General features: G+C 43.5%; 1 protein-coding gene across 2 annotated transcripts in view; it reads right to left on the bottom strand.

The window, feature by feature from the left end:
• Window positions 1–253: 253 nt before the first annotated feature.
• The window catches only part of Snx27 (sorting nexin 27), an 87,283-nt gene continuing 72,729 nt past the window's right edge, over window positions 254–14,807 (bottom strand). Inside the window, exons 8-12 of one of the 2 annotated variants that reach the window (XM_059265797.1) lie at window positions 12,969–13,058; window positions 6,064–6,213; window positions 5,412–5,540; window positions 4,717–4,776; window positions 254–3,876 (exon numbers count right to left, since the gene is read on the bottom strand). In XM_059265797.1, coding sequence (XP_059121780.1) covers window positions 3,829–3,876; window positions 4,717–4,776; window positions 5,412–5,540; window positions 6,064–6,213; window positions 12,969–13,058 — 477 coding nt within the window. In that variant the 3' untranslated portion in view covers window positions 254–3,828. Of the gene's footprint in view, window positions 4,613–4,716; window positions 4,777–5,411; window positions 5,541–6,063; window positions 6,214–12,968; window positions 13,059–14,807 lie in introns of both variants that reach the window. The other variant, XM_059265798.1, reaches the window with a different exon arrangement.

Here is a 14,807-nt window from a genome sequence, read left to right on the forward strand (position 1 = left end):
GTGAATAGTCACAGGATTCTGTGCAGGAGGGCTCAACAAACTCCGAGCTGAGGTAGCAGATGGAATTTCTGAGGGAGCCAATGGGAAAAGAACTGCTCCCTCCTGCCTCCACTCCCTGCCTCACTGGTTACCTGGAAAACCAGTTAGATGTTCCCTCTCATTTCAGACTAGCCATTCCGACTGAACTCTCAAAGGCCCCTGTTTAGTTCTTCCCACATAACCCAAAGGATTTGTAGTCTAGGAAACCAAGAAATTGTTTCATCAATAAATCAATTTATTTAAAAGAATATGTTACAATTAATTACACTAAGTGACATTACCAAACAATCTTAGAGTGGTTAGCTCTAGAGCAGGGGCTGGAGAAACCCTGGAGCCGGTGTGGTCTCTGCATTTTCTCTTCACATTTCATAAATCACAAATAAAAACAAAAGACACTGCAGTGAACATACAATTAGAGCTTCTCTCAAATAAATTAAAGGATGCACGGCCTGGGAAGAACTGGCTTAAGGGGGGCGTGGTATCAAGTTGGCACCCGTGTTTAGCAGCTGGCCAAGAGCTCCCACCAGCGTCAGGCCGTCTTCAGAGCCCAGTCTCCACACACCCTCAGTTACTACTGAGGAAGCTGCTGCTGTCTAGGTAAAGGAGGCCTGGCAGATGCAATCAGGGTTAGATTAAGAGGAACCCAAGGTGGAGGGCTAAAGAGGCATTCTCCTAGCCTCCTCCCTCCAGCTCTGAGTATTTAGACACTCCCCCTCCTCCAAAAGGAAGTTAAAGTAACCCATAAAACTGGTGAAGGAGCAGCAGTGTGCTGAGGCCATTCCCTGCCCCAGACAGCATAATGGACAGGAGAGCAGGGAGACCCTCCCGTCCTGGAGACTGGAGGACAACTCATATGCATTCAGGTCCCTTTAAGAAAACCGCTTTCTAGGAGCTGGCCCTTAAGCTGGAAATTCTGAGATGAAAGAGGTGTCCCCTCTTATCAGTGCCCTACTCTGCTGCTCCAAGCACTGGATTTGGAGCTATAAAAGAGGATAACTCAAAGCTACTGGCCCAGGAAACTAAAAAATAAAACTAAATGGGCAGGCAAGAGGATGCTGGAATACTGATCTCGTTCCTCCCTGAGAGCTCTGTCCAGGCCTCGGAGCTGCCCTGAGCACTAATATATCTGTAGCTGTGCTGAGCTTAGGCCTCAGCATGGGGAGGGCAGAAAAATGGAGACCAGGATAAAAGTACAAAGAGCGGCAAGCTCAAAGCACTACCCAAGCAAAGCTTCCTACAGGGCCAAGTTTCTCAGGGTCCATAAAAAAACTCTTGAATTTTTGTCTCAGAGAATAGAAACTCAACATGGAGGAAACAATGGGAGACCAGGAAGATCCTGCTGGGGTGAAGCTGGGGAGGGGGATTCCCTTTCTCAGAGATAAGCTGCAAAAGAAGACTGGGTAGATGCCACCCTGGGCAGAAGCCAGGACTAAAAACCATAGTAGGGGTTGGAGAAAGGGAGTGCAGGGGAAATGGGGGTGGAGATGGGGTGGAGTAGAGTTACATCTAACACAGCTTCATGCAGAGGGGCTTGATCCTGTGGCCTCCATGCCTGCAGCCCCACTGTGAGCCTTATGGGTCTCCTCCTTCCCATCTCCTGGCTGCAGCTATGAAACTGCCTCAAGGCAGCTCTGCTCCTACACAGATTCTGTTAACAGGACAACACCTTTGGGGCTCATTCTTCGGGACCTCCAGAAAGCCCTGTCTCTACTCTGAAAGCTCTCATTAGACTCCTTCATGCCTCTCCCGCTGAGGGAACAGGGGCACACTGTTGCTATTTTTATAGTTTGAACAAAGATGGCCTCCAAAGCATCTTGGAGTAGAAATCAATGCATCTACTTTTAAGGTACTCAGACATTATTAAAGCCAGAAGAGTTGATCCTGGATTAAAGCCTTCAAAACAAGTATTATCTTCTTCAACTTTAAACACTCCCCATTCTTATATTTTATACTTTGTGGTCCCACAGAGAGGGAAGGAATAGGCTGTCTTAAAAGGTTCACACCTTCCTGAGACAAATGGCTACCAGAATTATAGAGACAGAAAAGTGGCCTCATAGTAATCTGCAAAATCAGTATGAAAGAAACTTTAAACCAAACCCAACACTGCCAACTACACCCAATTCTGGCTGCCTTCTAGCTACATAAAGCCAAGGATGCCAGCCTATGGAGGCTTCTATTTGGAAGGTAAAACAGGGAAGCAGGAACTCAAGGTCTGAGAATAATACCCTAGTGCCAGCCCTGGCCTGTGTCCCAAATGTAGTTCTTAGGTCCTAGGAAGTCTAAATGCAAGGGTAGGTAAGAACCTCTTCTACTTCTGAGAGAGTCTCATGGAATCCAGGATAGCCTTGAGCTCACATTTTAGCAGAGGATGGGCTTGAACTTCTGACCTTGCTGTTCTCCCCTCCTAAGTGCTGAGATTACAGGTGTGCACTGCCTCACCCAGGTTTATGTGGTGCTGGGAATGGAACCTAGGGCTTTATGCATACTAGACAAGCACTCTACCGACTGAGGCCCAGGCCCAGCCCCAGCCCCAGCCCCAGCCCCAGATGAAGAACTCTTTGAGAGACTTCTCTCCAGTCCCCTTTGAAGTAGAAAGTGGAATCAACCAACATCAAGCATATTTCCACCTCTTCCTGGGCCCTTAGCTGGCATGAGTAGGACTATGGTTGACAGAGACTCAGACTCTAAGTTTACCCAAGCCACTCCCTCGCAGACAACTGTCTCAGGAAGTCTTGGAGGATGTAAAACATAGGTGGTTACGGGACAGGAATGGAGGAGGTAAAACCCTTATAGATATGAGGCACTGCCTCCTTCCTTCCCTCCACACGTCCAACCTTTGTGCCTCCGATGTCAAGCTTCACTCCCAGTCTCCAATACTATCCCTGTCGCAGAAGAAGAGCTGCCTATGAGAACAGCTTCCTGAGACTACCCTCAACTCTGTTTCGGGCCCTAAAGAAACAGGAAGGAGATGCAGAATGGACTAGTGAGTCACAGTGGGAGCGACGGACCAGGAAGATGACCTGGAACTGAGACCATGGATCTTTAGAGTCCCTGCAGACGTGCAGCCTCACTGCTCTTGAGAAACAGTCGTTCTCCTCTCAGCACCCTCTTGAAGATAAAGACACTACACTCCTTGCTCCTCAGACTCCCTGGCAAACCAACAGCCAGAAACTGTACTCGATACAAAAAGGGGGGAAAACCCAAGCAGGTTGTAAACTTTTCGAGTCCTTCATGAGGAGAGGTATTTTCCCTGTAATTTTTTTTCCTTTTTAAAGTTTGTTTCAAAATAAAGAGAGCAAGAGAGAGATCATGAATCAGTGAAGGTGTGTAAAAACACAAGCTAAAAAAGGTACTGCCATCAATATGAAATTTAAAAAGAAATATATATGTATATACGTGCAGCTAATTTGTGTATATATAATTTTTTACATACATACATATATATGCTTGAACAGTGCAAATGGATGGAGTTCATAGTTCCAGTTTTAAAAATATAGTACAAGGAGAGTCTGTTGGTATGAGGCCCAGAAAACGACCAAGATGCCTTTGGCGAGTTGGTTGGCCTTATTTCTGTCTGATCTCAGTGGACTTCTGGCACTATCAACCTGCTCTTCTCTACCAGCTCAGTTCCAGAGATGTGAAATTCACAGGGAAGTATTAATAATATTTAGCTTAGGACTTTGGGATGTATGACTTTTTTTCTTCTTTTGTGTTAATGGTTACTGTCTGGCATGGGAGACAAAAGGCTAAGAGGATGAGGACAAGGAGAAGGGAAGGGATGAGGCAAGGCTAGGTGGCCACATCCCTCTGCTGTGACCTCGTCATCTGGAAAATATTCTGAAAGGAAAAGAAAAGAAGAATTACTGAGGAGCAGTGTGGCCTCCAGTCTGGAGACAGCCCGCACACACAGCAGGAGCAGCAAGCCTGGCTGACAACTGGATCCACTTCCCACTCAGAACCACAGCCTCTGAGCATGGAGGACTCTCAATAGGACCACCTGGCTCAGTCTTCCTGTTACAAGAGACAATTCAGATCTAAGGAGGTTGCTTTGCCCAAATCACAGATAAAAGAAGCAGGAGAAATCCCAGATGACTTCCAGAGCCCAGTGTTCTTTCTACTATAGCAAGAACATCAACTTCCACATGACTGACTGGACCTATTCACTTCCTGATTTTCTTTGAGAATAAGTAGCTAAGTATTTTGACAGAGTCTTCTAAATTCTGCTCCAGCACTGAGTAGCAACAAATTTCCCCCACATACATGTTCTCGGTTAGTGAAGAAGGACTGTACTGTGACTTATCCAGTCAGATGGCTAAGCTCAGGGCAGGAGCTCTCCTGGGTCAGCAACAACATGGAGGGTTATTTGATTAAAACAACAACAACAAAAATCAATCAAACAAGTAGAAGAGGGTCCATGAAGTCATGAGAGATGGGAGAGCCTGCAGCCAGTGTCCACCCTCTACACAGGGAAGAAGCCGGGCTGTTTTTGCAGAGCCCATTCACCATCCAGAGGCCAGCCTCGCTGCGAGAAAGTCCTGGCTCACATGGGATAATCAGTCTCTAACTAATATTCCTAGAAAGACAGAAATGGAGGTGAGGGTCCCAGTATTTGGTCATGGGCCTATACATTTTAAACAAGAAGATGAAGAAATTAATTCAAGAATTCTTTAGAATTACCTCTTTTCTCCACTTGAGCTCGCAGAACACCCTCTCAAAGCATTCATGCATGTAATTGAACTGGAAAAAAAAAAAAGGTAGCAATACTCACTGACTTCCCAAGGCCAGGCACAAGAACATGCCTTTGAACTTCAGCTCTATCATCCCACCTTCCAAACCCACCCAGGATAGAAAAAAATCCTGCTGCGAACCATAGGCGCAGACAGACCTGACAATCTATTGTTCTCTAGCTCCTTCTAGTGGTGACTATGACGTACAGGATGCAAATTTCACAATCCCAACAGGACAATACGTCAAACTGGTCCTTTTGATTTTATGGTTATCAACAAAGGAATAAAAGCATGTATTCAGGGGCTATAAAATACTACAGAGAAACCAAGGGTGTGGTGGCATGCAGCTTTAATCCCAAGACTCAGAAGGCAGAAACAGGTGGATCTCTTTGAGTTCAAAGCCAGCCTGGTCTACATTAGCAAGTTCCAGGCCAACCATGGCTACACAGTGAGAGCTTGTCACAAATGAACGAACGACAGCAACAAACACCAACTATGGCAAGACAAAGAAAGAAAGAGTTCTCTGGGACTGTGACTTCGTTGCTTCCTAGAGCCCCAGATTCATGCTATTTTTCCTTTAGTTCCCTCTAGGACTTACTTCAAAAATCCACTCTATTTCCCCCATGCCTCCCATCTCCCACTCACATATGGTGTGAAGATTTTAACCCATCGAGGCTTCTTCTCTCCTCGTGCATATTCAAAACAGAAGGCCATTCCTTCTTCATCTGTGTCCCATCGCTGCATCTCATCCCATTCAAATGCTATTACCTGGTTCTAGACAGCCAAGAACATCAGAGTAAGGTCTACAGTTTAGGCTGAGGCAAAGGGATTCGGATGGAGAAATGCTCAGTGTTTCAGGGAAAGGTTATGATAAGAGAAACTGAGGCTGGTGAGGTGGCTCAGTGGGTAAACGCTTACTGGGCAAGTTGACCTGAGTTTGAGCCCCAGAACCCACACAAAGGTGGAAGAAGAAAATGACTCCACAAAGTTGTCCTATAACCTCCACACACATACCATGACACGCAGGAGTGCGCACACGCACGCGCGTACACATACACATACACACACACACACACACACACACACACACACACACACACACACAGCATACACACAATAATCAAAATGAGTAATTTGGTGTACGGGACCAGTGAAATAAGGATCAATATGGAGTCACTGATTATCATCAACACAGTTTTGATTTCATTTGCCCCACATGAGGAACTAAAACACAGAAAGTAACAAGGTGCCCAATGACAGACAGAGCCCCTGGCCCAGCCCCAGGCAGGGCTCTCACCTCCAGCTGTCCTTCTTCAGTACAGGCATGAAGTTTGAAGTGCGTGATGCTGATGGCCGTGATAACATGCCCCTTCCTCCTGGAGTCACAGGCACAGTGTGGGAAGATGATCTCGTTGTAGCCCTCACAAGTCCTCAGCATGTTGAGGTACTAAATAAATAAAAGTGAAAGCCACGTCACAAAGGCACTGAAGCACAGTGCAGCTGCAGGGATGGACAAGAGCATTCCACCTAACTACCAAAGACCTGGCTTCTGACTTCACATCTGTCCCTGCACTGGGTCGGGCCTCTGTGGCACACCTTTCTCCCATTCTCAGCTTTACCTCCATCCTTCTAACACCCGGTTCTTCACGGAAAAATGACACAGGAATGAAGTGACAGGAGAGACACCGTAGTCAAGACACTAGCATTAGAAAGGAGTTCCCCATGGCAGTCGGCGTGGCCCTCCTTCCACTGTACTTAAGGGACAGGAATCTCATCTAGCTTCGCTAACCAAGTTGCACTGACCTTAATGAGGACTACATAGCTCACACTCATAACATGTTAACTAAAACAAACAAACAAAACCCCCCTCAGTCATTCTGTCATTTTACAGAACACAGAGGGAGGTGAACCTACCTTGAGGTTATTCATCAGAAACGAACAATTAGAACTAGATCCCTAGACTTGCCTTTCTTCACATCAGCTAATTCCTAAGTGCTCAAATGTCCTGAGTCTCGTGTGTGTGTGTGTGTGTGTGTGTGTGTGTGTGTGTGTGTGTATGTATGTACACACACACACATATGGTAGTTTTAACTGTCAACTCAACACACTCTAAAGTCAATTGAGAAAGGAGGTTCAGTGAGGAACTGTCCAGACTGGGTTGCCTGTAGGCATGCCTGTGGGAGTTATCTGATTAAACTGATAGGGGAAACAGCCTAAACATGAGTGTCACAACTCCCTGGCTTTGGGTGTTAGACTGTCAAAAGAGAAAAAGGTGAGCTGAACATAGGCATGCATGCATTATGTGCATACGCTGTGAAACGTGGAACAGTCTGAAACTGCAAACTAAAATAAACCTTAGGCTGCTTGTCAGGGTATTTCATCACAGCAGCATGGATGAAACTAAGACAACGTGACTCCTCATAAAGCACCTGGACCCAAACAAGTAAATACACGATCCTCACAAGATTAATCCAGAGAGCTCACTCAGCCTTGTTCCATCCAACTCTACTGTTTCAGCTGGTCTTTAACTCAACTCACATTCTAAGTTTAGCAAGAAAGACATAAGACACGTGGATGGAGCATAAAAGAGACAAGAGGAGATGTAGTGATAGTGTTCCCCAAAATATTGTACACCCTAATAAACTTATCTGTGGCCAGAGAACAGAACAGCCACTAGATATAGAGTCCAGAAAATGGTGGCACACACGCCTTTAATCCTATCACTTGGGAAGCAGAGATCCATCCAGATCTCTGAGTTTAAAGCCACACTGGAAACAGCCAGGCATGGTGACTCATGCCTTTAATCCCAGGAAGTGATGGCAGGAAACAGAAAGGTATTTAAGGCATGAGGACGAGGAACTAGAGCTGGTTAAGCTTTTAGGCTATTGAGCAGCAGTTCAGCTGAGATGCATTTGAATGAGGACACAGAGGCTTCCAGTCTGAGGAAACAGGATCAGCTGAGGAACTGGCGAGGTGAGGAAGCTGTGGCTTGTTCTGCTTCTCTGATCTTCCAGGATTCACCCCAATAACTGGCCTTGGGTTTGTTTTTATTAATAAGAACATTTAAGATTCATGCTACAAGGAGATAAGGAGGAAGTAAAAAGATTCATGGTCCCTGAGCTGGTGTCCTTTCAAGGGTTGCCTGGGAAATAAGCATACAGGATTGAGCCTCCACACCCTCACATGAAAGTCATGGAAGAGCAGCCACTGTTGGTATGGGCAGAGGCACACTACCTTAGGTGACTCCAGCATATGGGCAGGAATTCCAAACTGAGAACCAGACAGTAGCCTTCTCTCTTACTAAGAAATGACAGGGGGCTGGAGAGATGGCTCAGAGGTTAAGAGCACTGGCTGTTCTACCAGAGGTCCTGAGTTCAATTCCCAGCACATGGGGCCTTCTGTACCTTCTGTACCATCCTTTCAGCTTCTCTGTATATTAAAAAACTTACAATAAGCTGAGTGGTGGTGGCGCACGCCTTTAATCCCAGCACCCAGGAGGCAGAGCCAGGTGGATCTCTTTGAGTTCGAGGCCAGCCTGGTCTACAGAGAGAGATCCAGGACAGGCACCAAAACTATACTGAGAAACCCTGTCTCGAAAAACCAAATAAATAAATAAAAAATAAAAAACAAAACAAAAACAAAAAACCTTACAATAAAATAGTAAAGGGAAAAAAAATGCCCTGAACCGAGGCCTCCAATATTTAATCCAAGCCATACTCCTAATATAGTCATTAGAAACACTGATAGGCTCAATACACAGCTATTCTGCTCATTGGTGCTTAAAAAGCTGTAATGCAGGTGGGTGTCACAGAACCTGAAGATTAGTTCTGCTCATGTTCTTTAACAAAAAACAGCTAGCATAAAAGAAATCCATTGAAAACTGTCTTCTTCCGGACACACGTGTGCTTTTCTGACAAACATATCTGCCATATTCCTAATAGGGCATTTGACTGTACAGATTTTTTGTGGGGGAGAGGTGAATGTCTTTGAGGTAGGGTCTTATTATGTAGCCTGGTAAGCTGGCCTGGAACAGGTTAAGTATGCCAGGCTACCCTTAAACTTGTGCTTCTGTCTCTGCCTCATGAGTACTGGAATCACATGTTTATACCACCATAGCAAGCCCTCTGTAAACATTTTTTTGTTTAAAGCAACACGTAGATAAAGACAAAGATTAGAAAAAGCGACCAGAAGAGATATGGATCTCTGTGTATCCTGAATGTTCTGTGATACTAAGAAAGTATTATTCCTGGGGCCTTCCCACTGGAAAAAAAAGCCCACCTGAAAGTAAAGGACACCCTCTCTCCCTTGATTCCGGGGAAACATGCACTGGAGTTCTAATACCACCCCAAATCCTAGCTCTACTCTAACTAGTCAGTCACATGATCCTAGACACTGTGGTTTGAACGTGATATGTCTCACACAGGCTCGTGTGTTTGAACACTTGGTCCCTACCTGGCTGGCACTGTTTCTGGAAGGCTGTGGAACCTTCAGGAGGGGGAGCCTTACTGGAAGAAGTAGGTGATCAGAGGCAGGCCCTGACCAGCTGTCCCCCACTCTTGTCACCAGGATGGACTGTATCCCTCTAACTTTAAGCCAGGGTAAATTCTTCCTCCCTTAAATTGCTTTTTGTCCGGTATTTGGTCACAACAAGCAGGAAAAGTAACCAAGACATTGCACTCTGAGTGTACTTTGTAAAATGAGGCGAATACTTCATAACCAGTCTAGAACAGGACTGGCACAGACTGAATCTCCTCTTCCTGTCCTTGGAGTCAATGATGTCACCCTTGAAATCAAAAGACCTTCAAGAGAGTTTTTACTGGCCTAAAAATAATCTGAATGGAAACTAAGGCACTCATGTCCTTGATGAGAAGCCAGATATAGTCTTACTGGGACCAAGGTCTTTGGAGACTCTCAGGTTGGCACCATTTCTCAGGTTTAAGTAGACAATCCCTACACTGTTGAGTTTGTAGCAAACTTGAAAAGAACATTGAAAATTTACATAGATCCCAAACTAGAAAGGTAAATTTTTATTTCTAACATATTTACAACATGTATCTAAAAAACAAAATTTTAAAGCTAGGCATGGTGATATATACCTGTCATACTAGGACCTGGGAGATATAAGTGGGAAGAAGTTCAAGACCAGCTTTGGCTAGACAGCAAGTACAACCCTAGCCTGGGCATGAGACCCTGTCTTAAAGACAAAACAGCCACATAGAATTATTCTGTCCATTCTCAATTTTGAATAGCTAAATATGATCTTGAATCATTACATATGACTTAGATATGTGAACCACTTGGGTGGAAGAGGAAAGATATAGTAAAGGACATTTTATAAATGTTCAGTAGTTGCTAAGAGAGAGGTGTGGTGCCTAACAGAGCAGTACACTTCAGGTGAATGGGCTAACGATCCATTCTAAAGAATCCTGTTCTCCTAGCTGACTTGCCAAAGGACAGACCAGGTCTAATGGCGATAAGGGCCTGAGAGGAACCTGGGAGGAACCTGGGGGGGGCCAAAAGTCTCCCCAAACTTGAACTGAGATTCTGAAGCTCTTCAGGTTTCACAATCTCAAGGATGCCTTTTTGTTTTGTTTTGTTTTGTTTTGAGACAGGGTTTCTCTGTATAACAGCTCTGGCTGTCCTGAACTTGCTCTGTAGACCAGGCTAGCCTTGAAATCACTGAGATCTGCCTGCCTTTGTCTCCCGAATAATGGAATTAAAGGTATGTGCCACCACTGCCCAGCTCAAGTATGCTTTTTAAAATGTTTTACTTTTATTGTATGCATATGCATGTTTGCCTGCATGTATGTTTATACACCACATATATGCCTGGTGCTATGGAGGCCAGAAGAAGGTATCAGATCCCTTGGAACTGCTGTTAGAGATTGTGAGCTGCTGATGTGGGTGCTGGGAACTGAACCTCGGTCCTCTCCTAGAGCAGCCAGTGCAGTTAACCACTGAGCCATCTCTCCAGACCTCACTAAGTAGCCCTGGCTGGCCTGAAGCTCACCCTGCAGGCTGGCCTCACTCACAGTGGTCTGCTCACATGTGCCATCACAACTGGTCCCAGGGCTACTGTCTTACAGAATAGCCTCACTCACAGCGATCTACCTTCCCTTAGCCAAAATTCTGCCAATATGTAATTATACTTTTAAGATTTTTTATTTTCTATTTTAGCTTGTGTTGGTAAGATAGTTCCCTGATTTCTGGTGATATTCTATGGAAAAGAGATTATTTTTTATCATGTAAGTGATAAAATATCCTTCCTAGATGTAGGTTATGGGTATTTACCTTTTAACTTAATGGTTCTCTGTGTATGTATAGGGGGTGATGAATGATGTCAAGACATGGTCTCACTATGTGTCCAGGCTGATCTCAAACTCAAACACATTAGACCACTATGGTCTTAAATAATGATCCTCTTGCTTTAGCTTCATAAGGGCTGAGATTATAGGTATATACCACCACACCTGGCCCAATTAAAGAAATAAATTAACTTAAATGGATAATAAGTACACAGAAGGCAAAAAAATAATTCAAGTAGTGTATCAGGATCATTAGCAATGCATCTGCTGCTGTGTGATACACATGGAACACTGCAAAAATTTCAGCTGTCAGTGATATGCCAAGAGAGAAATTTATATTTATAATTTATAATATACTACATTATACTGTAAATTATATTAAATTGTAAATATATTATGATTACAAATTTGTAAATGACTGAACATTTTGTAAGTATTCTTTACCAGTTTTATTTTTACTAGTTTTTTTTTTTTTTACAATGTCCACCACTGTATTTATGGCAGATACAAATTAAAAACTAATTTTAAAACATTTAAAGAACATGCTAGGCAGAACTGTCCAACAGAACTTCCTGCGATGCTGAAAATGTTCTAGACCTGTATTGTCCAACATGGCAGTCACTGGCCACACAAGACTATTTTAAAATGTGGCCAGTATAACCAAAGGAATGAATTTTAAATAACTTCAAATTTAGGGGCTGAAGAGATGGCTCAGTGGTTAAGAGCACTGGGTGCTCTTCCAGAGGATCTGGGTTTAATTCTCAGCACCCACATGGCAGCTCACAGCTGTCTGTAATTCCTTCCAGGGGATCTGACATCTTCACCCTAATGCACATAAAATAAATTTAAATAAATTTTTAAAAAATCAAATTTAGATTTAAAAAGCCACATGAAGCCAGTAGTGGCTAAATCAAATACAATTCTAGGAAATCATACATTTTAAAAAAAGCACTACTGAGCATAACTGTCTAAACAAATGGAGAAAAATAAGTTGTAATGACTGTGCTAACCACAACTAAACTAAATGTTAATGTAAAGACTTTTAACTGAATGTGGTGGCTTCTTCTTGTAGTCTCACCATTTGGGAAGCTGAATAGGAAGTTCAAGGGTAGCCTGGTCTATACCGACAGTTTGAGGCCAGTCTGGGCTACATACCAAGCTCCAGGCTAACCAGGGCTAAGACATGCTCTAGAATTGATAAATACTAAAAACTTAAAAAAAAAAAATCTAAATACTAGGTTCTTACAGAATATTTATATTATAATATTAAGGAGTTTTTTTAGATTTATTTATTTTATGTGTATGAATGTTTTGCCTGCATGTATATAAGTATACCATGTGTGTGCCTAATGCCCGTAGAGGTCAGAAGAGGGCATCAGATACCCTAGAACTGGAATTACAGACAGCTGTGAGAAGCCATGCAGGTGTTGGGAATTGAATTCAGGTCCTCTGCAAGATCAACAAGTGTTCTTAACCACTGAGCCAACTCTCCAGCCAGTGTTATGGCTGCTGCTGTTCTGAGACAGGACGCATGTAACCCAGGCTGGCCTTGAACTCACTAGACATTTAAGGACAATCTTTTCCTCCTGTCTCCACTTCCAGAGTGCTAGGATTACAGAAGTGGATCACTATTCCCAGCTTTGTCTTATCACATCTTCATACAAAAGAATATTGTTTAGTTATTATTAACAAAATTATGTACCTATGTGTAATAATCTAAGTTTTTGATGTAATAAGTGGGGAAACACAATGGGATTCTACATCAAAGTCTGTATGTACCCCCTCTTAATTAATTAAGCCTCTCATCAGGTTGTGGTACCTTTCAAAATTGACTAGGACAAAAAGTTTAAGAGGTAATCAGGGCATTTCATAAAAGGATTTGGAGACACAAACTTACCATGACCATTTTCCTTTGTTCATATAGCTTCTGTAACTGGTAAGACTTCTCCTCTGCTTTAATGTAACCTTTCTTTACATCATCCACAGCCTATCACAAAGCAAAGGCAGAGAAAGAAAATTTATCCAGATGCATTTTCAGGAAAGCTTGTATTCACCTGGACCACCACCACCACCATCATTGCCATAGTGAATGTCACCACACTGGTCTATTTACTAGAATAACTAGTACTAAAGGAGGGTGGCAGATGAGAAATCTCTTGTCAAGAGTAAATTCAAACACATGAAAACATTGCAGAGAGGAAGGAGAGAGTACACACTATCTATTAAAGGTAATAATGATACATTGAAGTGTATGGTGAAAAGTGTGCAGTGTGTACTCAGAACAGGAGCAGCGGTAATCATAGTGACTGGAGAAGCCAAAGGCAGATCTCCCTGGGCAGGCTGAGTGAGAAACTCTCAGATGAAGTCAGGGAACAGGAATAGGTGTGGCCTAAATTCATTTAGGAAATACATTTGCTGGACTTAAATAAAGGCTATTTTGACCTAAGGCAATGATGAACTTAAGTACGGAGCTAAAATAAGCATGTTCATTCCCTCTCTCTCTCTCTACACACACACACACACACACCAGGATGAGGAAGGAGTGGAATAAAGGAGAACACAAATGTTGTAGCACTAAGGTACAAATCACTTCCCATAGTTTTGCTTCTTTTTTTTCTTGAGACAGTTTCTCACCCAGGCCTGTTTGGAGTTCACCATGTACACTAGACTGGTCTTTAACTAATGGTTCTCCTGTCTCAGACTTGAGTTCTGAGAATACAGATGTGTGTCACCATACCTGGTTTCCCAAAATCTCAGAAAAGAAAATGAGTTCAAGCTTGGAGTCAAAAGACTGCATCAACTCCTGGCTCTATGCCCTGCCATTGTGGAATATTACTTTAACTATGTAAAATTATGTTGCATTTGTTTATGCTGCATTTGTTTAACAATGTAAAGATGTGTTGCTGTTTCACCTTGCCTGCCTAAGGCACCTGATTGGGCTAATAAAAAGCTGATCAGCCAACAGCAAGGCAGTAGAGGGATAGGTGGGGCTGGCGGGCAGAGGAGGATTCTAGGCTGGAGGAGAGAGAAGAGAGAATGAAAGATATGGAGAAGACACCTGGGGCAGGCAGCCAGACACTGAGGAAACAGTGAAAGTAGGGTATACAGTATGAAAGAAAGGTAAAAAACCCCATGGCAAAATGGAGATGAAAAGAAACAAGTTAAATTAAGTTATAAGAGCTAGTGAGACAAGTATAAGATTAGGCCGAGCATTCATAACTAATAAGTCTCCATGTCTTTATTTGGGAGCTGGGTGGTGGCCCAAAAGAAAGCCTGCCACACCCTGCCAATGTTCACTTCAGAGTCCAAACCCACAGCGCCACAGACAACAACAAAAGATGACAGCACTGCCGGCAGAGGTGGCACACTTTAATCCCAGCACTCGGGAGGCAGAGGCAGGTGGATCTCTAAGTTCAAGACCTGCCTGATCTACAGAGCGAGTTCCAGGACAGCCAGGGCTATGTAGAGAAATCCTGTCTCCAAAAACAAAACAAAACAAAACAAAACAAAACAAACAAACAAAAAAAAGATGACAGAATTTAACAATTTTTTGAAGTGATAACAATTTTATGAAAGTATCTCTTGCATTCAAAGAGACAAAGCTTTTGCTGGACGTCACAGCCAACTTAATAATGCAACTTGAGCTCACTAAAGACTTAGCCTACTATCCTACTGTGTGCTCAGACTGTTTAGGTTTAACCCAACTTTAAGAGAACACACACATGTCAGGCGGTGT

This window comes from Peromyscus eremicus, chromosome 6, assembly GCF_949786415.1.
Source record: "Peromyscus eremicus chromosome 6, PerEre_H2_v1, whole genome shotgun sequence".
Taxonomy (NCBI): Eukaryota; Metazoa; Chordata; class Mammalia; order Rodentia; family Cricetidae; genus Peromyscus; species Peromyscus eremicus.